General features: G+C 39.1%; 1 protein-coding gene across 5 annotated transcripts in view; it reads left to right on the forward strand.

The window, feature by feature from the left end:
* Positions 1–23,941, forward strand: part of WDPCP (WD repeat containing planar cell polarity effector) — a 148,147-nt gene that overhangs the window by 72,398 nt on the left and 51,808 nt on the right. For all 5 annotated transcript variants that reach the window (XR_013181524.1, XM_077175992.1, XM_054630211.2 and 2 more), the window contains 3 exons: positions 2,931–3,540; positions 7,700–7,888; positions 10,368–10,491. Coding sequence is in view for 4 of the 5 variants with exons in the window: in XM_077175992.1 (XP_077032107.1) it covers positions 2,931–3,540; positions 7,700–7,888; positions 10,368–10,491 (923 nt within the window). In the remaining variant the exon portion in view is untranslated. The remainder of the gene's footprint in view (positions 1–2,930; positions 3,541–7,699; positions 7,889–10,367; positions 10,492–23,941) is intronic.

The following is a 23,941-nucleotide window of genomic DNA, read 5'->3' on the forward strand; positions in this document are numbered from 1 at the left end:
AAGAAAAAAAGTTTTGATTTATTAGACTTATCTTTCAAAAGCATTATTAATGTTTCTGTAGTTGAGTGTCTCTCTGCTTTAGTTTTCCAGTTAGTGGCATGAAGATTGAATAATAAACCTAATTTCTGACAGAGAAACCCAAATCTTCCCTCTCAGATGGAAGAGAACATTCATTTTTGCCCTTCAGAATGCTGAATACCAGATACATTCAGGAGAACTGGAAGGCAGAACAAAGAGGTCTCTCGGCTTGGTTCTTTTCCTGCAAGAGGCACATGAGGCCACTGATGCATGGGAAGCAGCTTATCTGTTCCAATTTGGGGAGAAATGTTTCTCTTGTTTTCCATCAGAATTTGAACAGCAGTGTCTAGAAAGGTTTCCTTTAAGCCTTATGTGTTTAAACATTATGCCAAACCTTATGTTTTGAAAGGCAACAGAGAGTTTCTCTGCTTGCAGGAATTTTTTCCTAGTTCAGAATTGTGTTATATACAGCAACAGACCTACCGTAGACTTCATTTCAAGGATTTGCTCTCAAAACTATGTGAAGCTAGGAAGCTTCTCAGCTCAAGACTCAATAAATTAATCTTCCAAAATGGAAGATTTTACTTCTGTTGAAATTCTAGGTAGTGATCATCATTTTGTCTGACTTTTGCTCTAAGAAGGCAGGAGAAAATGATGAATTTGTTGCAGTTTACTTGCTGACTCTCAAACAATCATATGGCAACATTTCTTTTTCTGTGTCTGTTTCCATTGCTGGTTTCCGCCAGTCACTCCTATGGGTTTCAGGCTCTCATCTCTCATAGGCCTGATTATTTTGTGGATCTTCATTACTTTCTTGGAGCTTTTGAAGTGTTGTCCAGAGAAAAATACTGGTTTGGGGTCAAAATATATAGCAGAATAATGCAGTGCATTGAAACTTCCCACAGGAAGACAGAAAAATGAGTCCAAGAAAGCCTCAAGGCTCATTTCCCTGAAGTTATGGAAGCTTTGAAGACTTGCTTGGGCAAGATTTCTCTTTCACACATTTGAAAGAAGCTGCCTGAGTCTCTATACATACTCCTGGGGAAAGCTGCAGAACAAACAGTAACACTTCACTTTGTCTTTATTTGGGGTTAGAGAACTCTGTGGTCACAGCAATCCTTTGTCCACAAATAACCTCTTTTAGGAGTTTCCTTGTCATGCAATTTAACACCATAATAAACACACTTCAGCAGTTCTAACATCTGCACAGTTGCCACTGCAAGGTTTTGTGGGCATAAAATAAATGACTTGTTGCAGAGGCTAAGCCATTGGTGAGGGAATGGTTGAGGTGAGAAAGTGTTTTTCAGACTAGAAAAGTAATGTAATCTTTTATTTCCTCTTTGACACGTATTTTCATGGATGTCTGTTGAGATTGGTTGGTGTGGTTTTCACAGGTTAAATGCATTGCCTTCTGCATTGTGCTTTTGCATTAAGTCTTTGCATGTCCCTAGCTACTCATCTAAAAGTAGCAAAGATTTTTGTATTAACTATCATCTCGTTTCCAGTCAGAGCATTGCAATAATCCTTTTTTTCTTTCTTTTGAATGAGAAACCCTTTTGCAGACAAAATAAGTAAACTGTCAGAACAAAAGATCCTAATCAGTCTGATCAAAGTCCCAAAAAGCTTGTTTATAAATTTATCGGTTACTTTAGAAGTAATGGATAATATGCCAAAAAAAATCTGAATTTCTTATTCTCCTTTACAGGATGAAAGGCTAAATTGCATATTCAGTTGGTCTTGTGATCTGTGGAAATCAAATTTAAATTGCTCTAACATTATGTGTGCCTTTCTGTTTTCACCCTGAAATGTCTAGATTTCCTTCCTCATCCTCTCTCTACCTTTTAATCACATTTTTTACTCCTTTCTGTGCTTTCATACCACATGGACTCAAGGGGCTTCCAAAAGTTGTGGCAGGTTAGCAGCTTTAATTTACAAAGTGGAGATTGCTGTGGGTATACATGAGAGCAGGGTTCGGCTCAGGTTCACATGTTCTTTTCACTCTTTATTTCTGCATGAACAAACACAGGCAAGTTTCTGACTGGCTTCCACTACTCTCATTCTTCTAGAGCCACAGGTTCTCTCTATTTTTTGTGAAATAGCTTTTCATAAGCTCATCTGTAACTTAATTACAGCTGTTGTTTCTCTCATGGTTTCCCTGCTCAAATCCTGTACAACACCTCTCATTCAAACCTGTTTATCATAGTACATGAACCTTCACTGGTCTCCACTGCTGCTTCCACCTCTTAAGGGTACTTCCCATGTTTCCACTCCAGATTCTTGCTCTTTCCCAGCTGCTTTTTATCACATTCTGCCTTTGTGTTCTTCTTCCCATTCATTTAACTTTCAAGTACTCTGTAATTGTCCCCACTTTTCTGCTATCACAAATTCATCATTTCTGCATCTATAACTGTATGGCACCCAAGAACATCTACCACCTACTCATCTGGCATTGTATAGTAGGTGCTGTTTTAACATGCACTACCACTTCAGAGTAATACTTTCTGTTACCATGGCCCAAAGCAAATGATCAAAAATCGTCTGTGCCTGATGCTAAGAGTAATGTACTATAGATTTTTCCCAGAATTTTAGGACTTTTTACCTCAGGCCACTTGTGAATAATTATTCTTTTACATCAGTCCTTTCTTCTTGTACCATCACTGACAATCCCCTCTTTTATCTTCAGTTCTGCTAAATTGTTAATAGGTCCAGACAAACAAATATGGCTCAAACTCTATTGCAGAGTTTTTTTAATCAAATGAATTAATCTTTTAAATGTTAAAAGAGTAGATTTCAGAGCTCCATTTCAAGAATGCTTACTTATGACTGACCCACAGGAAAGCTCATTTGCAACAGTCTATTTTCAAGAGTAAAGGGCCACAAATGAGTACTGAAAGGCTTTGGATTTTTGCCAGGTGCTGAGTTACGTGCGCACGGAGTGGGAGCCCCTGGATGCCAGGTTCAGCTCTGTGCAGCCCCAGCAGGTGCTGACTGTGGAGCGCTCGGTGTCGGCAGCCAAGGAGCCCATGGCCGACAGCTGCGTCTACAAGTGCCTCAGGAACCGAATGCAGTGCGCCGCCGTCACCAGGGTCCCCCTGCCCGCCAGGGCCATCAGCTGCTGCAGGGATGTGACAGAAGACAAACTGGTGCTGGGCTGTGAAGACTCCTCAGTTGTTCTGTTCGAAGCCTACAGCCAAGTGACTCTGTTGGCCCAAGCAGAGCTGCTCCCTGCTGTAATAACCTACCACCCTTCCGGAGCCGTGCTGGTGGTTGGCAGCTCTCAAGGGGAGCTGCAGCTTTTTGACACGGCGCTGTCTCCAATTAAAATTCAGCTCTTGGCACAAGACTATTCACCTGAGGCAACTCTGCAATTCAGTAAACACTGTGACGTGCCCACCAGCCTCATCCAGATCCAGTGGGCTGCTCCTCCAGGTGCATTTCCCAGTCCTGACAGCATGGATATTCATGATCTTTTGTTGGTTAGATTTGATGAAGGACCCTTGGGAGTGCTTCACTTTAAACTTGGTAAGTTACTAAGCACATCTGTTTAACCTTGAGCTGTCAAAGAAACATCTGTATCCCACAAGGTTGGGAACACCCTAATTTTAGTTATATGAGACCATGGCCTTTAAAGCAAATTGCTCCAAAGATATCTGATACCAAGGAGTTCTTTAGGTTTCACAATAACTTTATACCTTTTCCTATTCATAGAATAGGGCCCTGACTTCTGTCTGATCAGCATCCCATAATGTTCCTCACTACTCTAAGAAAGCATTACAAATTTTCCTCTGGAAAATTCCTTTAATCTGTAGTATATAATCTTAAGAATTGTATTCATTTTGTAGTAATAACCCTAACAAGTTAAAATAAGCTATATTTAATAATAGAACAGTAATGCTATTTTCTTTACCAAATTTTTTTCTGCATGTGTGATGTATATTGTCCAGTATTCTGTTCTTCCTGGCTTTGGTACAGGAAGTTGCACCTTTTTTTCCTTTGAAGACTTTCCACCGAAGAAGAATGATTTTCATAACCTTCAGAGAAGTTTGGTCTCTCAATTAATTTGCAAAGAGTTGTGAATAAAAGAAGTAATAATGCTAATTTTAGAATTTGTATAGCACTTCTCTTTTTAGGTGTGAAGAGAGTTTAAAAGAGTAAAACCACAACTAACTTCCTTTTACAAGCAGAAAAACAAGAAGCAGCAAAGACAAGCTAAAGGGCTTTCCAAGAGTTACACAGTGGCTGAATTAAGAATAAAACCCCTGCAGTGGCTCATCAGTGAGAACTGTATTCATTTCATTCAAGTCAGTGAAGTTACAGTGGTGCAAGCCCATTGTGAGAGCTAAAAAAACAATCGTGCTTAAACCCTCTGACTCCCAAGCCAGTGTTTCAGCAGGGCAGACAGCCATCCTGGAAAATTTCAGCATTTTGCCCATTGTCTGTCCAAGAAAACCAGATTACTTTTGTAGATCTTTATGAGAGTTTTTAATGATTCTTTTGTATAAAGCTATTGAGATTAGGAAGAAGCCTTTTTTATAAAAAAAACCAAAACCAAACAAATTGCCAAAAGACTCAAAATAACAACCTAGGTGATAGTAAGATTTGAAAATCTATTAATTTATTTACTTAATGAGACATACATGTACTTTTGTGGGGAAGAAACTGTTTAAAATTATCAGTGACGTAAAAATTTGAAAGACTGAATTAAAAAATATTAACCAAGTTTTCCACTGCAAAAAGCTAAATTAATGTAAGAGGATGTTAGTAACAAAAATATGTTAGATTGACTTATAGTTGTGTAGTTTTAAAAGAGCTGATACAGATTATTGCTGTTATCCAAAAAAAAAAAAAAAACCTATTTAAAAAAACACAGCTATTTAAAAACTATTTAAAAACCTGTTTACAGGTTATCATTCATTTTGAGGTAATTAGCTGCATTAAGTTCAATGACAGGTTTAATAGTTACAGTGTACCCCAGAACACTAATTATAACAGCTATTTGATGATTTTGTGCATGTTGGCCATTTAAAAGAAAAACTCTCTAAATTATCTCTGTCCTGATTTGGTGGGATGGAGTTGAGCAGGAGGCACTCTACCCACCTCTACCTTGCTTTTCTTCAGTCCTCCCTGGTGAGGTTTTCTCACAACAGCTTTCCAGAATGCACAGCTTTCCCCTTGCTATCTTTAGCACATTTATGTTCTTACCAAGGCAAGCAGGCTCTCAGTACAGGGATTTAGAGGCCTTTCCTGCTAATTGCCAGCTTGTAAACTTAATTGGACTGTCTCCCTGGGCACTGTTCCTAAATCAATTAGGCAGTGAGTTGGCTGTCACCTCTTTTTCCCAAGCAGGTTGCCTGGAAGTGCACCACCCAGGAGAAGTCAAGCATCCAAATGGGAAGATGTTGACCTCTACAGCTGAAAGTTATCACATTTTAAAATTCATTCTGTATAATTACTGTAAAATCTCTTCTAGGAAAAAGGAAAAGCTGTCTCCCTTCTTCCCTCTCTCCCTCTTTGTAATCCACTGTGCAAAAATATGCTGCTCTCTATTTCATCCTGGTGTTCAGCTTTACACCTCATCTCCTCAGTTTGCCACACTGCCAAGGGAACACTGTGTTGATTAGTAAGTCCCTCTTCCCAGTCCCAGCAGTTTTTAGGTCTCTGCTATTTAAGAAATAATGTAGAACAAATAAATAAATTAATTAAATGCATTAATAAATTATAGCAAAAAATTAGGGGCTCATGACAGCAAGACCCAGACAGGCATTCAGGACTGAAATAAAATCCATGAGTAACACATAGCTTGGAATTGTTTCTCACAGAAGTCTGTTTAGAAACTATGTCAGTGAGAATAGGCAAATATGTTTTTAACTTCCAGCTACATTATGGTTTTAGACAAGTTGTGAATCTCCATTATGCTGTCTATCCAGATTTATTTCAGGAAAAAGTCATATTAAACATGCCCTCAAACACTAATGGCAAATATTTTTGATGTCTAATGCCAAACTCATTTCCAAAAGCGGCTTCTTGTCATTGATGTCAACCCAGATCTTGGATAATGCCAAATGTGGTGCTGGTGCCAGTGGTTTAGCATTGCTGGCCTCTAAAGGCATTTTAAATATAGTATTGTATTTAATTAACATGAAAATAAGTATTTTCATCTTCACTGAGAGGTTCATGTGGAGATTGCCCAGCTGCTGTAATACTTTAAAAACACTAAACATTTAGGAAGAATAAAGTCTGCCATAACTATTAGATGTTAACAACTTAAACATGGCTGTTGCCCAGCATGATGTCCATAGGCTTTAATATATGCAAATATAAAGTGAACTACAATAGAAAACCTTTCTTTAATGATGCTTAAAAAATTAAGTACTTCTCTGTTTAGCAAAGAAAAAAAAATTAAGTACTTCTCATTTAGCAAAATGTGAGTATGTAAGGTTTTTCCCCAAAAACATCGCTTCTGTATATGCAAGTTCTCTGCAGTTTAATTCTCCTCAAGCTGTATTCAGATGTTTTTCTCCCCTTTTTTTCACCTTGCTTTTTATTTCACATATTCACAAACAGTTATGAAAGTTTTGTGAGGTATGTTTTCTACATAATGGGTCTGCTCTTCTCTGTTATGAGGCCTTGTTTACCCCAGCCAGTCCTATGGTTTTAATACCAGTATTGAAATTCAGCTTGTTCCCTTTCTCATCAGGATTTTTTCCATGTTTAGTTTCAGCAAACAACATCAGACTATAAATAGAGAACGTTTTTTAAAAAGTAAAAAAAAAACCAACTTAAAAACAATGTTTTTATTTTATTACAATTATATTTTATTAAAGATAGAGAAACAGTAAATTTATTCTGGTCTTTCTAATATTTGGAGGAGTACTGGTAAAGAGTACTCTATCAGAACAATCCAAAGTGCTAAAATGCTATATGTGGCCAATGTCACATGATCATTTGGTTAGTCAGAGACAACAAATAACATTACTTCCTGCAGCTTTTTAGTCACCTTTTCTCTTTGGAAGCTGAGATCTACAAGTCAAGAAACATCTGTGTGGCAAGCCTTGGTTTCATGTGCAACTGTAATTCAAAGGTCTGTAGTATCAAGATGATGATAACTTCCATGGTATCCCCTCAGAAAAAAAGCTCCACTTAGAGAATATTGCCAAGCTAGAAGGACATTCCAGAGCAGTTGCAATATGGAGAGTAATTGAGTAAGAGTTGCTCTGAGGTTGGAGCTGCTCTACACTTGTCTGCAAAGATACATCTGTGTGAGACAAATGCTGGGGTTTAGTGTTGTCCAGCACTATTTCCCTACAGGGAGGAGATGGTGTGAAATTTAATTTATTACCTACCTTGCAATAATGATAAACTCCAAATAAAGTTATTCCACCTTGTCTAAACCAAATTTAATTACATAATGTTGTCACCAGTGACTTTTGGCTATATTCATTCAATATCCATGTGTGAAGTTCATTGATGAGTTTTATCTGCTGTCCAGCACCCTCAGTCTAAGTATACCAAGATAGTAAGGTGTTATCCCTTATAAAAATTTAATACTGAAACCCATCAACTTAATTTTAAATGACAACAGTTATTTTTAACTGTGCTGAAAAGGAGTCAGCTACTGGTTTACATACTCTGTATAAAAGTATGAACCCATTATCTCTGGTTGTAATATTTCTTGTCAAAGGTGTGCTCACAAGGGGACAACTGGGCCTTGAGGAAATTATCCACCAGTACATTCGTTATGATGAGATTCAGGAGGCAATTAATGTCCTGAGCACCATGAACTGGAACATGATGGGTCAGCGGTGCTTTATCTGCCTGAGTGCCATTTGCAACCACCTCCTTAAACAAAAGCTTACACCAGCCAGAGAAGGTAAGAGACTGTTTATATTTCTAATGGATTTCTGTGTTGTCTTGGTAATTCATGTGTGGATTATGGCTATGTATTTATTGACCGTATAAAGAAGACAGTAGTGAGACTCCAGTGAGTCAGCCAGATTATGGTGCCTCATAATCACATGTCATTGTAGACAAGTAATTTCAATAAAATCTGGACCAATGCATTGACTACATTTTAGTTTGTATCAATAGTGACACTAAAATAATGCACATCATAATACATATATGCTATAGGCATTACTTAATATATATAGCACTAGCATTATGTTCTGTAACTTCATTGCATTCTATGAATTTAGCTTATGCTACAGACAAAGGTTAGTTAATACAGGATTGAAATATTTGTGTTACATTCATGCTGAGACAGCACCAACTTAAGGCGAGATATTTTCCTGAAATGGGGACAAGAGATTTTAGTATGTTTTTTAAGGTACTTTCAAAGGGTCATTCTTTCATTACAAGATGGAAAGGCCTTGAATACACTATCCTCTGCTGCCTCCTTTAGGATTAAAGCATTTGTCCTCACTGTAATCTAGCCCCCTGCAGTAGTAGCTGGGGTCCCTCAGAAGAAATTATGAATTTTAAGTTTAGCCCTGTCTCTGCTAAAGCCTGGTGTGGTGCCTTCCTCTTGATTTGCTATCTTGAAACTCAATAGACTTCAAGATTTGAAGTGCCTTGATTTAGAGAAGGTGTTATCCTCCAGTCTAGCAGGCAGACAGCTGGAGACCAGGCATCTTTTGTGGGAAGAGAGAATACTCAGGATGCTGGTGTGTTTGATGATAGAAAAACTCCAAGGTGTCCTACATTGCTGCCAAACCATCAGCTATCCCATTTTGTGGGATCTGATTAAAAAAAGCCTCTGTGTTGCAAACATATAAACTCTAAATAAAACATGCTTTGAAAAGGACCTGTGAAAAGGGCTGGCTATGATACTCTTCTAAAAAATATGTACATTATAAACAGATGTCTGTGTGTTTCCCCCATGCAGCTCCCTAACATTGTTTACAGAGGAAGGAATTTTATTCCATCCAGGAGTTATTCTATCTAAATCTAACAAATTTGGCATGGTAATTTGTTTTCTTTTTTATTAACAAAACCCAGTGGGACCTTTATTTATACTGATGGGGCAGTTATCTTTGAGATCTTTATCCTGCCTTCAACATCAAGCTGGGCTATTTAATGAATGTATAACTGTGCCAGTAGTCACTCATATTCCATGTCAGTTGAAATATTTCAGAAGTTCAAAACATGCTGTCAAGAAAACAGCAATGGCAAGGGAGTATGGCTTGTTTTTCTATTTTAATCTAAATTGACTGCTGCTTTGAAAGAAAATACCTTTAAAGTTTGACTTATCTTACAATCTAGATTGGAGATAACACAAAACTAATTTACTAACAGTTTGCCTGTGTAACTAACACAGTACTATTGGCACATTTAGTGCTATCAAGCCTAATAAAATCAAATTTTACTATGCTTGGAAGTAAAGAGTAATTGTCACTAAATACAGAAATGCCTAGTTCAAACAAACATTAATAATGGCAAATCAATGAGATTCTGTCTGCCTAATGAGACAATAGGTTATGTTTTGCTAGTAGAGCAACATAAATATACAGCAAATACTTATGTAGCAAATTCTCCCTTTTCTGCCTATAAGGCCTTGTACTACATTGTTGACTCTGCAACAAAAGTCAAAGAGCAAAAATATTGATCATTTCATTTTAGCTAAGTGTATGGAACACATAAGTATACTGTATGTTTACTTCTATTGTTTATAATGTTGCATTAAAAATGTGTAGAAAAATGCCTAAGAGCTTGAGCTGTCGAGTACAGCAGTCAGAAAGTATTTAAAGAAGAGAGAACTTGTGTAACAAAAGGGCTTTATTTTATTGATTAGAAGGGAGGTTATCCTGTTTCCCACCACTACATGCTGTCAAACCCTTAGGGTTTCTAGACCCTTTTATTTAAAATTTTTAAAGAACTGTGGACTGAAGGAGGTTCCTTAGACCTCAAGGCCATCACAAAGAGGGTTCTGTTACCCGCTGACCTAACACAATAATCCCTGAAAAACTGAACTCCCTTGTTGTTTGCCTAAGAGGACAAAGACTATTTGAGCTAATTGAGAGTTGATCTCTACTGGACAATCTTGTTCACACTGTATTAGTCTCATGAGTCACTTTTAGTTGTAGGCTGCTGGTGAGAACTTGATGTGTTATAGACTTCTTTATCCTTTTGATAGCTTTTGTTGCTCAAAGTCATTGTCAGCTGTGCCTGCAAGCCAAAGTTTATATGCACATTTCTGTTTGTACAATCTGTCATATTTTAATTTCATCTGTCCTTCAACAACATCACATTTCATCACTGTTTGATGAATTTGACTGACTGCAAACATGAGCAACCTGTTGTAATTGAAGCTAATTCACTTGTTTCATTGCTGCTGTGTTTGAATTCCACAGCACAGCTTGAGGCAAGCCTTGGAACCTTTTATGCTCCAACAAAACCTCTCTTGGATAGAACTGTGCTGGAGTACAGGGACCCCATCAGCAGATATGCAAGAAGGTTCTTCCACCACCTGCTCAGGTGAGTGACAGTTTCAGCTTCTATCAACTTAAAATTAATTGCATATTTCAATAACTACCTACTTTTATGTGGTTAACGTTTTCTAAGAGGACCACCCCTGAAAAAAATGCATTAGTTGTTAATGTTTGTTTAACTTGCACTTTGTTCCTTTCAAATAGAGTAATGCAGATAAAGTGCTATTCAGAGCTCTTCTGTCATCAATACACTTAAAATGAATCACCCTTTCCCATTTAGCTTGATAGAAAAAAAGATACCCTGCTTCTGAGAGATTAATATTCACCAACTGCTTGCAGATTAGTTATAGAAAGAACTTAGAAACTTGGAGAAAGCAGAGTTTAGAAAGATGCTAGAACACAGAAGCATGCTGCATGGTCCAGGACATTTTTGTCTTCACACGACTGAAATATGAACATTTTGTTAGTCTCACTTTTAAAATTCTCATATGTAAATTCAGCTTCCAGCAATTTTCAATGCCTTTAAAATAAGAGGAAAAAATGCAGTGTTGAATTTGTCTGTGAATAGTATAGAATCATAAAATGGTTTGGGTTGCAAGGGACCATAAAGATCATCTTGTTGCAACCCAGCCACCATGGGCAGGGACACCTTCCACCAGACCAGGTTGTTCCCAGCCCCATCCAACCTGGCTTTGAACATTTCCAGAGATAAGGCATTCACAACTTCTCTGGGCAACCTGTGCCAATGCCTTATCACGTTCCCAGTAAAGAATTTCTTCCATATATCCAAACTAAATTTCCCCGCTTTCACTTTGTAGCCATTACTCCTTGTCCGACCACTGCAGTTCCTGACAGAGTCCCTCTCTGGCTTCCATGTGGGCTCCTTCAGATACTGGCAGGTTGCTATGGGGTCTTCACACAACCTTCCCTTCTCCAGACTGAGCAGCCCCAACTTCCTCACCTTGTCTTCACAAGGAAGCTGCTCTGATATTAGATGAGAAATAATAACAAATTCAGTAAGAATTTATAGTACATTGCTTTTTGTTGTATTTTTTTCAACCCATTATAAATATTGATATGCAGCAGTTCAACCTTTTCACAAATATAGCTGTGATATTCCCTCTGGGAATTATCCAGTGGATAAAATAAGGAGAAATAGCCTTCTGAAAAATGTTTGTAACATCTTGTTACAAACAAGGAGAAGGAGTGTAGATGGACATAGTGCAAAGACTGACAATGCACCCTTTTGCAGTGATTCATCCAGATTGTATATACATTGTCTGCATGGGCAAAGCAAGTTACTTTGATAGCATAGAATGTGCTTTTTTCCAAATCTAGAAGAAAAGTATTCAATATTGTCTTCTACATTTTGAGTCTGAAGAGGATCATCTTCTGGGTGAACAGGTCCATTCCAGTGGAGAAATTATTCCTTGTAGAAGAATGATCCAATATTTGCATAATATGTGCCAGTCTTTCACTGGAGTTTTCTTAACACACATGGCCACAACAGTGGGTACAAACTCTGTTATTGCCTTTCTCCTAGAAACCAGCAGGGAAAATGCTGTTGTGGCATGGCCAACTTGTGGCTGTGGGCCAGTTGCCTGCAGAGGACAGATGCAGGAAAAATGCCTCAGAGATTGCTGAGAGGTGTAACTCTAGTGCTCTTACATCTGCAAGAGAAAGGTGTGTTCCCTCTGACTCAGGCTTTGCTTCCAAGTGCTAGCAGGCATGCAGAGGCATGGGGCCCTGGCTGAGCTGCCAGCCCTTGAGGCTGCAGCTGAAACACTGACTCAATCCTCCTAAAACAAGAACCTTCAGTGTCAGAACACTGCCTGGACAGCGTGGGGCACAACAGGAGGTGTGCACGAGAGTCTCCTCATGTCTTTTACCTCCCACTGTAAAACAGCCCTTGAACAATGTACGGTTGTGGCAGTTTTTGGAACAAATGTGTTATTTTGCTGTTTTCCTCTTTTCAAAGGGATTTGTATTCAACCAAATCAAAGTGATAGGATCATGTGATTGCTGCAGAACAGATGGTAATGCTTAAAGCTTATCTCAGAAGACATAATCTAAGTACAAAATTAAATGTTCAAATATGGGAGATTTATCTGATAGAAAGCAAGGAAATGATGTTCAGAGCTGATCATTATTGCATTAAAGTGGCTGTGCCTTAATTGGTGTTTTTTTCCTTTTAGATGTTTTCTTAAGTGACTAGAGTGATTTAAATGTAGGCCAAGCAGAGAGAACTACAGATTTGTTGGAGAATGGTAAACCATGGTTCTGGGTGAGTGAATGCCAACCAGGCATGATGCAATGTCTAGGAGGATCATAGGGAGGCACAGTGCCCACTGATTCAGACACATGAAAGTTGCAGCTGCTGCTATTACATCTGTCTGTGATAGACTAGCAAGGCAAGGCACTCCTGCCAGCCTGATTTACAGCTGTGGATTCAGAACAGGAGAAAAGTGAGAAGGGAATTAGGCTCCTGCCTTCTTAGGTCACCATGTTATACCCATGAGGACACTGAAAATGGGGAGTTCCTCCCACTACCTGTTTGTCAGGGAAAGCAAGATCAGGTGACATGGAAGGAATACAGAGGTGCTGTTCACCACTGCAGGGATAAAATTTGTATGGCCAAAGCTCAACTGGAGCTGAAGCTGCCCAGGGCTGTGGGAGACCATAAAACCAGGGGTTTTTAAAAAATGCATTAATAACAAAAGTCAGTGCAGTGATAGCATCAGTCTGTTACAGGGTGGGGATGGTCACCTCACAAACAGGGCCATAAAGCAAAGATGTTTAATGCTTTCTTTGTCTCTGTCTTCAATACCAATGATGGGGTAAGGGGCTCCCAGTGCCCCAAACTGAGCCCTGAGGACCATTCCAGTGCTCCAGCTGCACCCCCATGAGGCTGTGGGGCCTGCTGGGATTCATCTGAGAACACTCCAGGAGCTGGCTGATGTCATTGTGAGGCCTGTCTCCATGATTTTTGAATTGGCTTGGGAATCTGGAGAGGCCACAGCTAACCAGAAGCTGGCAAACAGTGTCCCAGTTTTCAAGAAGGATAAGAAGGATGACCCTAGAAACTTCAGGCCTGTGACATTCACTTCAGTGACTGGTAAATTATGGGGAGGATTATTCTGGGAGGTATTGAAAAGCACCTGAGGGACAAAGCACTCCTCGGTCACAGCCAGCACAGCTTCATGACAGGAGAGTGCTGCTCAAACCTGATTTCCTTTTATGGCAGGGTAACCCACCCAGCTGATCAAGAGAAGCCAGTTATTGTTAATGCTTTTGGATTCCAGTAAAGCTTTTGATACTGTCTCTCATGGGATTCTTCTGGACAAAATGTTCATCCCCCAGCTGGATAAACACATCCTGGGATGGGTGAGCTCACAGCTGGGGCACAAAGGGTTACAGTGAATGGGGTGACATCAGACTGGGGACCTGTCACTACTGGGGTTCTGCAGGGCTCCATCCTTGGCCCTGTGCTCCTCAACATCTCCATAAATGACCTGGACACAGGACTGGAGGGACACTGAGCCAGTTCACAGACAATACACAAGGGAGAGGAGCTGTTGGCTCCCTTCAAGTCAGGGAGATGCTGCAGAGAGGCCTCAGCAAATGAGAGGACTGGGCAGTCACCAGCCATATGAAGTTTAACAAGGGCAAGTGGCAAATTCTGCATCTGGGATGGGGCAGCCCTGGATGTACAGACTGGGGAATGAGAGGCTGGAGAGCAGTGCCATGGAAAGGGACCTGGGGATCCTGGTTGATGGAAAGCAGTGCCCTGGCAGACAGAAGGTCATTTGGTTCAGTCCGCCTGGAGAAGAGGAAACCAAGGGAAGACCTCATTGTGGTCAGCATTCTCATGACGGGGAGTGGAGAGTCAGGCACTGATTTCTTCACTCTGGTGACTGAATCTGTGGGAAGGGCCTGAAGCTGTGCTGGGAGAGGGTTAGGTTGAATATTAGGAAGGGGTTTTTCACCCAGAGAGTGCTTTTACACTGGAACAGGAACTCCCCAGGCAGTGGTCACAGCACCAAGCCTGACAGAGCTCAAGGAGTGTTTGGACAGTGCTTGCAGGCACAGGATGTGATTCTTGGAGCTGACCTGTGCAGGGCCAGGAGCTGGACTTTCATGATCCTTGTGGGTCTCTTCTAACTCAGGATATTAGATGTTTCTATGATTCTATTATTTGATTTATTCACTTTTTTACCCTTTTTCATTTAGCACTGAATACTTGCAGGCTAATTACAAATAGCTAATGTGTCTCTTCAGAGTGATTTTTTTCATCACAACGGATGTGTCTGTATGACCAAACCAGAAGACTTGGATGCAGAAGCCCGGTAAACTGAGATTGTAAACTTGATGCAGCATTAGAGGACATTTGTTACTCTCTTGTGAGTGTGAGGAGACTAAAACAAAGTGATCATTTGGTAGCCTAGTGCAGCAAATGGAGGAAGCATAGTGCTTTCTAAACTATGTGCAGTAAAATTGTGGCTGATATTCAAAAAGTATTTCTTGGCACGGAGCAGACCTTTTGCAGTTCATTTGGGCTTCAGAAAGAGCAAGCAGCAGATTCACATAAGTTAAACCTAGAAGACAAGGAACTAAGGAGAAGAGCTCAGAGGTCTGGTAGGAAGAGTCAGAGAAGTGGGGTTAGGAGCATGAGCAAAAGACAAAGTGTTGGGGACAAAGGTCTGAAGGCAGGTGTGGGAATGTACAGTGTCCTACAAGAAGGGCAGAATGGCAGCACAGAGCCAAATGGGAGAAGACAGCTTAGGATGTGTGTGGTGGGCTGTGGAGGAGACCAGACATATCAGGGATGGACAGGGAAGGGTGGAGTCTTTCATACAAGATTAAAACATTAAAATGCTTAAATATTTCAAGATCTAAATCTGAAAAATGTTCATATAAACAAAAGGTTTCACCCCAGTCTTCAGCTTTCCTTTGAATACCCCACCAATCTGCCTTAAGCCTTTTTAGAAGGACCAGCTCATGGGAGAGAAATATTAATTCATTCTACATGCTGAGACAGTCTTTGACCTGCCTACTGAATCTGCCAAAAAAGTTCCATTTATTGTTGTTCTCTTAAAGATGTGAGTGTCTGTGTTTACTAGAACTGAGAAATACAGTTACCTTTCCAGAAGGGCTATCCTCACCTAGTAAAAACCATGTGTCAGTGATTTTACTCTTTACTGTAGGCCAAAAGGTTGTATGTTCAGTTGAAAATAACTGGGGACATCCATTTTCACATTTTCAAGGAAATTATAGTCTTATCTATTTTTCTACCATCAATGAGGTCAGTTTCTAGAAAATGCTGAATGCAGTGATGGGAGAGATTCCCTTTTTAGGCATGAGGGCACTTTAGAAAGAAGATGCCTCATCCAAGCTGAGATGGGCAAAGGAACATTGACAGCACAATTGAAACAGATTGCAATTAGAAGGAAGGAAAATTCTTTGCAATATATTGGATTCAGCCATGTTATTTGTATCCATCATTATAAAAGCTAAGTTCTTAAATTTGCAAACCACACATCATCTTCAGCTTCCACTAAAATAGAAGCTTAGAGCTTTGGAGGCCCTGAATGTAAAATAGGGAATACCTCCAAAAACAAGCATTCAGTATACAAAATTAGAATTAAAGGCCTCTTAATTATATGCCAGGGATCCATTACAACAGTATTTATGGAATGAATAATTATTTTACCTCTAAATCCTTATCTATAATTAAAAAATACAGGAACTGAATTACAAGTACAGAAATGTGTCTTAGGTGTTCCTTGCCACTTCAGTAGCACTCTGGTATTTCATTATGATGTCACTGCTTATAATAATATAACGCATTATATCATTATGTAAAATGTCGAGCAGAGGTGGATTTATTGGGAAGCCTTGGGGAGCTGTAACCTCCTTTTTTGCCCCCACCCTTTTGCTAGGTGTATTTGTGTGCTGGGGGAGTGGCTGCAGCACCTTCTGCCTCTGTCTCACAGCCTCGTGCAGCCATGCAGGGAACACGGAATGGGACAGAACCATTTTTCACTCGTTAACTGTGGCATCGCTGACTCATGGCTTAGCTTCACTCTGATCAAGCATTTGTAAATTGTACTTGTCATATTTTCTAATGCATGAAATTATCTTGTTTGTTTGACACGGACACACTGGCACAAGCGCACGCCTGCTCTGTTGTGTTCCATTTTTTGAGTGAGAAAGCAGGGCTAGAAAGTAAAGTCTGAAATGCAGCGCAGGAGTTGCAGAATTAAGATGCAGCCACAGTTCTGCGGTTCTGCTCTGCCCTTTTCTCCTTTGTAATTTTGATTTGTGTTTGTGAATACCCAGTTTAAGGATTTTCTTTTTTTTTCCCCTACATGGAAAAATACTAAGATTCAAAACCACTTGCATCTTTAAATCTGATAATTTCATTAAGAGAATGTAATTTGGTTTTTTTCCCCCCCATAGTACAAATATGTTTAACTACAAAGCAAGGCTTTTTTGTAAATAACAACATAATGCTTTTCATCTTTCAAGAGAAAGGTGCAACTCTGATCACATTCCCTGGTAGAATTTTGGATGGATTCATGAAAGATTCTGCTTTGTATGAATCCAAAAATGAGAACCTCCACCATGTTTTTACTTTTGCTGTTTTCATTCCTTCACAAATCTCAGAAGTGTTTTACTCTTCACAGTGTTCCATGTAAGATGCTATTGGGTAAATGCAAAAACTTGTCCTCATATTGAGCAGAACATTCATCAAGTGCTATTACTTTGCACACAGGACTTGATAGGTCTCCTTTGTAAATAAACATTCTTAAAGAAGATGAGAAGGTAAGTGGTCATTAGCATCAGGGGAGACCTGCTTCCAGCCACCACTGATCTTTATGAATCACTTTACTATTCAAGAGTTCTGAAGTGCACTTCTATACTAGACATGGTGCCTGGACACAGACAGTTATCACTTAAGTCCAAGACAGCCTTTGAAAAGCTAAAATAAAGCTCTTTTGCCCTGCAGGTATATCACTAATGCAGTACTAACTACCCCTTGGTAAGCAGGTTCCCGTATCACTACACTGCAATCTCCAAAGTAGATATTCGCTGTGAGTATTTCCATCCTAAATAGGACCCTAAATCAAAGGTGAAAAAAATGCCTCAGCTTCATAGGAATAGTTCTCAATCCCATCTGCTGCCAACTGTATGGAACTGAGAGACAGAGTGAGCAAAGAGCTTTTATGATCCTTTTTAAGAGCACCCCAGAAGTAGAATTATAATTACGTTGGTACATAGTGTGTCACAAAATATGTATAAACATTAATGATGACATGGTTGAGGACTAAGAATGTCTTTTATATTCATAAGGTAACCTATTAGGCATTAAATTATGCCTTCAGATAAAATGATCATTGATGGCAGTCAGGTTCTCTGTGGTGGCCACATGAACAGAATTCATCTCTATGGGAGAAAGTTCAGTAGTAGCATTTTCACTAAAGTAGCACCTTCTGGAGAGGACTTTGAAGAGTCATTTTTTGTCATCTTTTGAAAAACGATCAAAACCAAAGGTTTTCATATTACCACAGCACTGATAAATGAGAATTTATATTGCTGTGATGGAACTACACATGAAAAGATTCCCCTGGTCATGCTTCTTGACCTGTTTTAGAAACAAGAAATAAAGGCACCTATTTAATGGAACTACGTTATTTTTGCAGTTAAAGAGGTTAAAGATCTCATAAAAAGTTTAGACTGTCTTTGTGTCAGTCCTATGTTGTTAATGATTTCTTTTCTTAAACTAGTCCCAACACAGTTTTCAATTTCAGTCATACTTTGATGCTACAGGAATGACTCTAGGATTTAATTCTCTGGCAATGATTACAATGTAAGAAATAATGAGCAAAATATTGGGGTGGAGGGACAACGTATTACATGACATAATTGCTTGAGAACAAAATGCCATGAAGATAAACCATGACAAATCGCTCAGAGATTTGGGCAAGATTTGCTGCTCAACCTAATGGGAGAGACATTGCTTGGAGGATAGGAAGAATGGCACCTTAGACACACTTAGAGCAGCCCCAGAGCTGCTGTAATCTGGAGCCACTTTGCACAGCCAGCAGCAGATGCAGTTTGGTGGCCCAGAGTGCCAGAAGTCATCCAGTTCTCTGCTACGTCCCCACCCATGGGACTGCACTAGAAAAAAGGAACACAAAATAGCTACACTGGACTGATATTGTTTGTGCCAAATCTATTCCCACATGCTGGTTAATCTGACTTTGATATTGCTACTTTCAGAAGCTGAGCCCACATTGAGACCACTGTTGTGTTGTGTAACTGATAATCTGCCCTCGTAAGGAGCCTTTTTCCTGCTGTACCAGCTGTGCAATTTTCCTGAAATCTTGAGGGCTTTGGGCATACACTGACTGCAGAAACAATGCAAATATATCATATTTTTGGACAAACCTCTCAAAAATTAGTTCCTAGCAACATATCTCCATCCTTAGCAGCTGTTGTAAGCCTTCCCAGGTCATCAGTTTCTCCCTCTCCATCAACTCCACCTAGTCACTAATAGCATCTTCTTTTAGAGTGACACTCAAAAATCCCTAATTTGAGGTCCTGATCAAGAACTGAATTTAAGATTTATTTTTTTCTTTGAAGTTTTTCCAGATCAATTAATGCCTCATCTCTCTACCAAGGCACTTTTTCTCCATTCATCTTCAAAGTCTTCCTGAGCCCCACCATTACACTTCCCTTTACTCTATGTGGACCATCTGGCAATATTCTGTTGTGAACTCAGCTCATCAGATCAGACTTTTCTCTCACTCTCTCAGAGTTTTTTCTGACTTTTCTCCCATTTCCATCCAGTGCCCTGCAGGAAGAGCTAACTGAATAGTCAGGCAGCCCTCGGCTTCCTGTCTTCCAATGCAGATCTGTCTTTTATGGTTCTTCAGAACCCAAGAGCCTATGAAGGAAAGAACACCAAAAGGAAAATTTAGAAAAAAAGTCAGCAAAAGCCATTTGTCCAGTAAATGGATGTAGTGTCTTGGGGATGCACCTCTCATGCCTTAATAATGTAGAATTTATATGTCCTACATGCTCATCTGGGCTTCCTCTGTAGTTAGGATAAAGACATGGGCACCCAAGGATGAGTAATCCCATTGAAGGGAGATATCTCAGATAAGCATGAAGAGTCAAACGTCAGTGCCTATCCCTACCAATTAACTACAAAAGGAGCCTACCTAATTAGCTTAAATTAGCCATGTAAAGGTAAGCTGTTTGAAGATAAATGGAATGATTTGCACTGTAAATGTCTAGCTCCTGTATCACATTATTACTGGCCAGTTAACAGAAAGATCTTGGATGCTCAGATAGTTTCTGTAATAGAATGAGAGAGGCACATAGACTAAAAAAAAAATATATCAAGAAAGTTTTACAAAAAGATACAAAAAGCAGACAGGCATGTAGAGCTCTTTAAAAATCTCCTTTTGCCCAGTTGGCCAAGATAGGAGAGAATAGGGATGTTTCTTGGTTTACACTGGTAAGTGTTGAAGTATCAACTAGAGATAGATAAATAGTAATATATGACCAGCACTAGGTAAAATTAATTCAAAATTTCTAAAGCAAGTAAAGGATAAAACATCTGAAATACTGTGGTGTGAAACCTCACATTTAGAATGACCTTAGTACCTGAGGACAAAAACAGGAAAAATATTAAGTTAGTTTTCAAAATGATCTGGAGAGACCTTGGAGAACTATGCCCTGTAAGTCCAGCCTCTGTACCAGTGAAATTAGCAGAAACTATGTTTTAAAAATGTGTGAACATACAGACAAATAACATATTGGGGGAGAGTCAGCAGGATTTCTGTAAAGGCAAGTCACATCTCAAAACTCAAATTCTTTGATGTCAGCAATCATGTGAGTAATAGCTATCCAGCTGCTCCTGATGAAAGTTTGACCATTGAAGACCTTTTTGGAAAGTCTCTCACCAATATGTCTTAAAGAAACTAAGCTGCCACAGGATTAGAGGAAAGCTTCCCTTTCACAGATAAGTAATTAATTAAAAGGTAAGAAAGAGAGTAAGAGTAAATGGTCAATTGTCATGGAGGTCACCAATGGAAATTATAAGTATAGCAGATCTGTTCTTGTAAGTAACCTGGCAAAGGAGCAGACAGTGAGCTGCCAGCATTTGCTAATGCCACTAAATTATTAACACTAGTAAAGATAGGACCTGCTGTGAAGAGCAGCAAAAGGGCTTCACAGGATGCAATGACATAGTGTCAAAATTGAAGGTAAAATTCAATGTAAATAAATTCAAAGTGAAGCGCTTTGTACACAGTGGTGTTGGACTCCAAACTTCATGTGTAACCTGATGCAATCTGAGCTCAACATTAGTCTGGAAGAAGACTTTGGTCCCATAACTCTACAGCTATAAAATAGTTCAGTGCTCAGCTGAAGTACAAAAAGCACATTGCAAACTAGGAATTCTTAGAAAATAACTAGACAAGAAAACAGTGAACTTCAGTACACCTGAATTTTGTGTGTAGTTTTGGAGTCTCACAATCTGTAAAAGGATATAGTAGAACCCAAAAAGGTTTAGGAAGGGCAGTCAGGATGATTAAAGGCATGAAACAGCTTTAGTGAAAGGAATGGCTAAATAGACTAGAACTCCTCGACCTAAAGAGGAGCAGCAGAGATAGAGATCTATTAAATTGTGAGTGTTAGGGAAAAAGAGCTCAGTAAATGACTGCTCACTGCTTCTTCTAATACAAAAAATAGAGGTCATCAAGCAAAGCTAACACGTGGCCATTTCAAAATATAGTGATTCTTCACATAACATATAATTAAAATATGAACCTCCTTACCACAGGATGTTGTGGATGCTAAAATTGTATGTGAGTTCAAAGGCAAGGTTCAGAGAAGAGGAATTCACTGAGGAACACCAGCCTGGAAACCACCTCTGGCTCAGCAAATCCCTGAACCACAAATTGTTGGAGACTGGGAGACTACTTAAGGAAGTATCACCATATGCTTGCCCTGTTCTAATATTCTCTCCCAGCTAATGGGAAGGGATTAGGTCAGGAGTGCCTTCAGTCTCAGCAAAAGGCTGTTTCTCTAATTTATGTTCTGGACATGATGCTGTGCAGAAAAAGCACATCAGACTCAATAGTTTTCCATTTGCTCCCTTAAAAATGTGCCAAAATTCATAAAAAGTTCAAGACAATATCTTGTCTGTCTCCTCCGTGACTGTATTTGTTGCAATGGAGCTGTTATGTGTGGGAATTGTATGAACATTACTACTGCATTATTTTATTATAAATAAATAATTTGGTTATTGACAATCATAGATGGAAAAGGTAAATATACTCTAATGGATCCATAATTCAGCAAATTATTCAAAATTTGGCCCTGCACCATGATTCTGTAAGTAGATATTTATCTTTAGGCAGCCAGCTTTAGAAAATATTGAGTTAATGTGTTTTCTCCGAGAAGTCTTAGCACTAAAAAAGCACATCTTATCCAATGTCAGGCATGAGGGAGAATTGGCCCTGTACCTCATAGAAAGCTAAGGAGGAAAAGGGCCTGTTCATCTTAACTTTAATACCAAATTTCCATCTGCTGCAGCTCAAAATTGCAGAGATATCACATGTACACAATAGGGATTTATTATAAAGGCAGCAACTCATCCTTAACCACAGCAATGATACTGGGCCTCTGTTATATAGCTGTCTTTAGTGTGTAGACATGCTGATATGTTTGCTCAATAAAATCCAGCTTTCAAGACATACTGTTAAGTTTACATGATCACCAGAGTGAGAGGGATAAAGCTGGAAAAGAAGAAAAGCAGAAGCGAATTAATGCAATAAAGGCTAGGATTTAACAGACAGGGTTGAGTAAAATAAGTGTGAAACAACAGGTGTCACTGACTCTTATCAGCATTTTTAATTAACACCTGTTTTTAGCCCAGAGTACTTTGGAAGAGTATGTTGGAGTGTGTCTGTATTTAAAGATAAAGATACGCTGTTGAGAAGTTCCTAAGTAGTGAGAGGTTGGAGGAATGAAGAGGTTTGGGGGTGGGGGAAGCCTCTGTTTGCTGGGTGGTGTTAGTTGCAGCTTAGAGAAACCTGAAGGAAAGCCACGATGATAAAATTGCAAGGTAGGGAAATACTGCTATGGCAACAAAATATATGTTCTCTTGAAGGAAAATGAGTATGAAAAAAGAAATAAGGAGTGTAGGAAATTGAAAGGAAGTACAGATTACAATAAAAGACAGGATCTAGTTTTAAAATATACAAATTGTAATAGTTTCAATTTATGTAATAATATTTTATGATAGTAATCAATTCCTGTTATCCAGACTTTTATGGCACCTGCTCTGGAAAACTTTGGAGCACTTGTCAGGTGTGAAAGAATTCTCATTCACAGTAGGAAGGGGGTGCAGTCATCCTTTTCAGTGGCCTATCCTGCAAGAACCCAAGCCAACGTGAATGACCAGCATGACATGGGAAGTGTGTGGCATAAATGTTCATAGAATCAGGATCTTTAAACAAATGTTTCCTCAGTGTAGGTATGAGGCAGTTCCAGAGTGTTACAGTAGTGCTGGTTTATAATTAATTTGAGCAAATTTCAACAAATAAATGACATATCCTTCTTTATGCCTAGACCCACTGCTTTTTCTAGAATATTTCATATACCTAAACTATTACTTGCTAAGTATGTATTTTAAAGGTTTAAATGATCCCTTATTATTGAGCTACTTCATTCAAAAATTAACTTGGTTCACTTGAAAAACTGACTCAAAATTTTGTCCTGAGAAGAAGTGTGTAAGGCAGAGTCATCTGAACTATTTCACTCAAAAATACATATGGGTTTCCTAGAGCAGAATATCATTCTGAAAGATAGGAATCACATACAAAGATTATTAACTTTTTTATGGTTGGTTTGGGAATGACCTCAAGATTCACAACTAGTTAAAGCCCTCAAGGGCTTTCTCTGGCCAGAGAGTCATTCTGTCTGGCTCCTCTTATTAGCTTTCTCTTTCTTCCTATTTTTTAATTTGGTTTGCTTGTTTGCTTTCTTGCTTCAAACCAGAGGGTACCCTTTGATGTGAAGGGCATTCAGTTCTATGCCCAAAAATCTATAAAGTTATGGGTGGACTTCCTTTAGGTCAGAGATATGTAACTTGACAGTATCTTTCAAGTGACTGAAATTTTGGGTGCCTTGAGATACCTGTATTTTTGTATTTGTATACTGGATTTTCTCATGGTTATTCACTGACTTACCTGAGACCTATTTGTGTATGACCTTTGAAAGGTTCCATAAGGGATTTCTTTTTAAACGAGTCACTCAGGCCACAAATCCAGCACTTCACTTAACATGCCCATATTTAGGGCCCATGGAAAATTATAGGTCATAAACCCATGCATTAATGCTTTGCTAAATCTGGGCCTGAAGGGATGTATAGATTATGCCTGGACAACTTTTAGAGCTCCTGCATCTAAAATACAATT

The sequence above is a fragment of the Agelaius phoeniceus genome, chromosome 3 (genome assembly GCF_051311805.1).
Source record: "Agelaius phoeniceus isolate bAgePho1 chromosome 3, bAgePho1.hap1, whole genome shotgun sequence".
In the NCBI taxonomy this organism is placed as follows: domain Eukaryota; kingdom Metazoa; phylum Chordata; class Aves; order Passeriformes; family Icteridae; genus Agelaius; species Agelaius phoeniceus.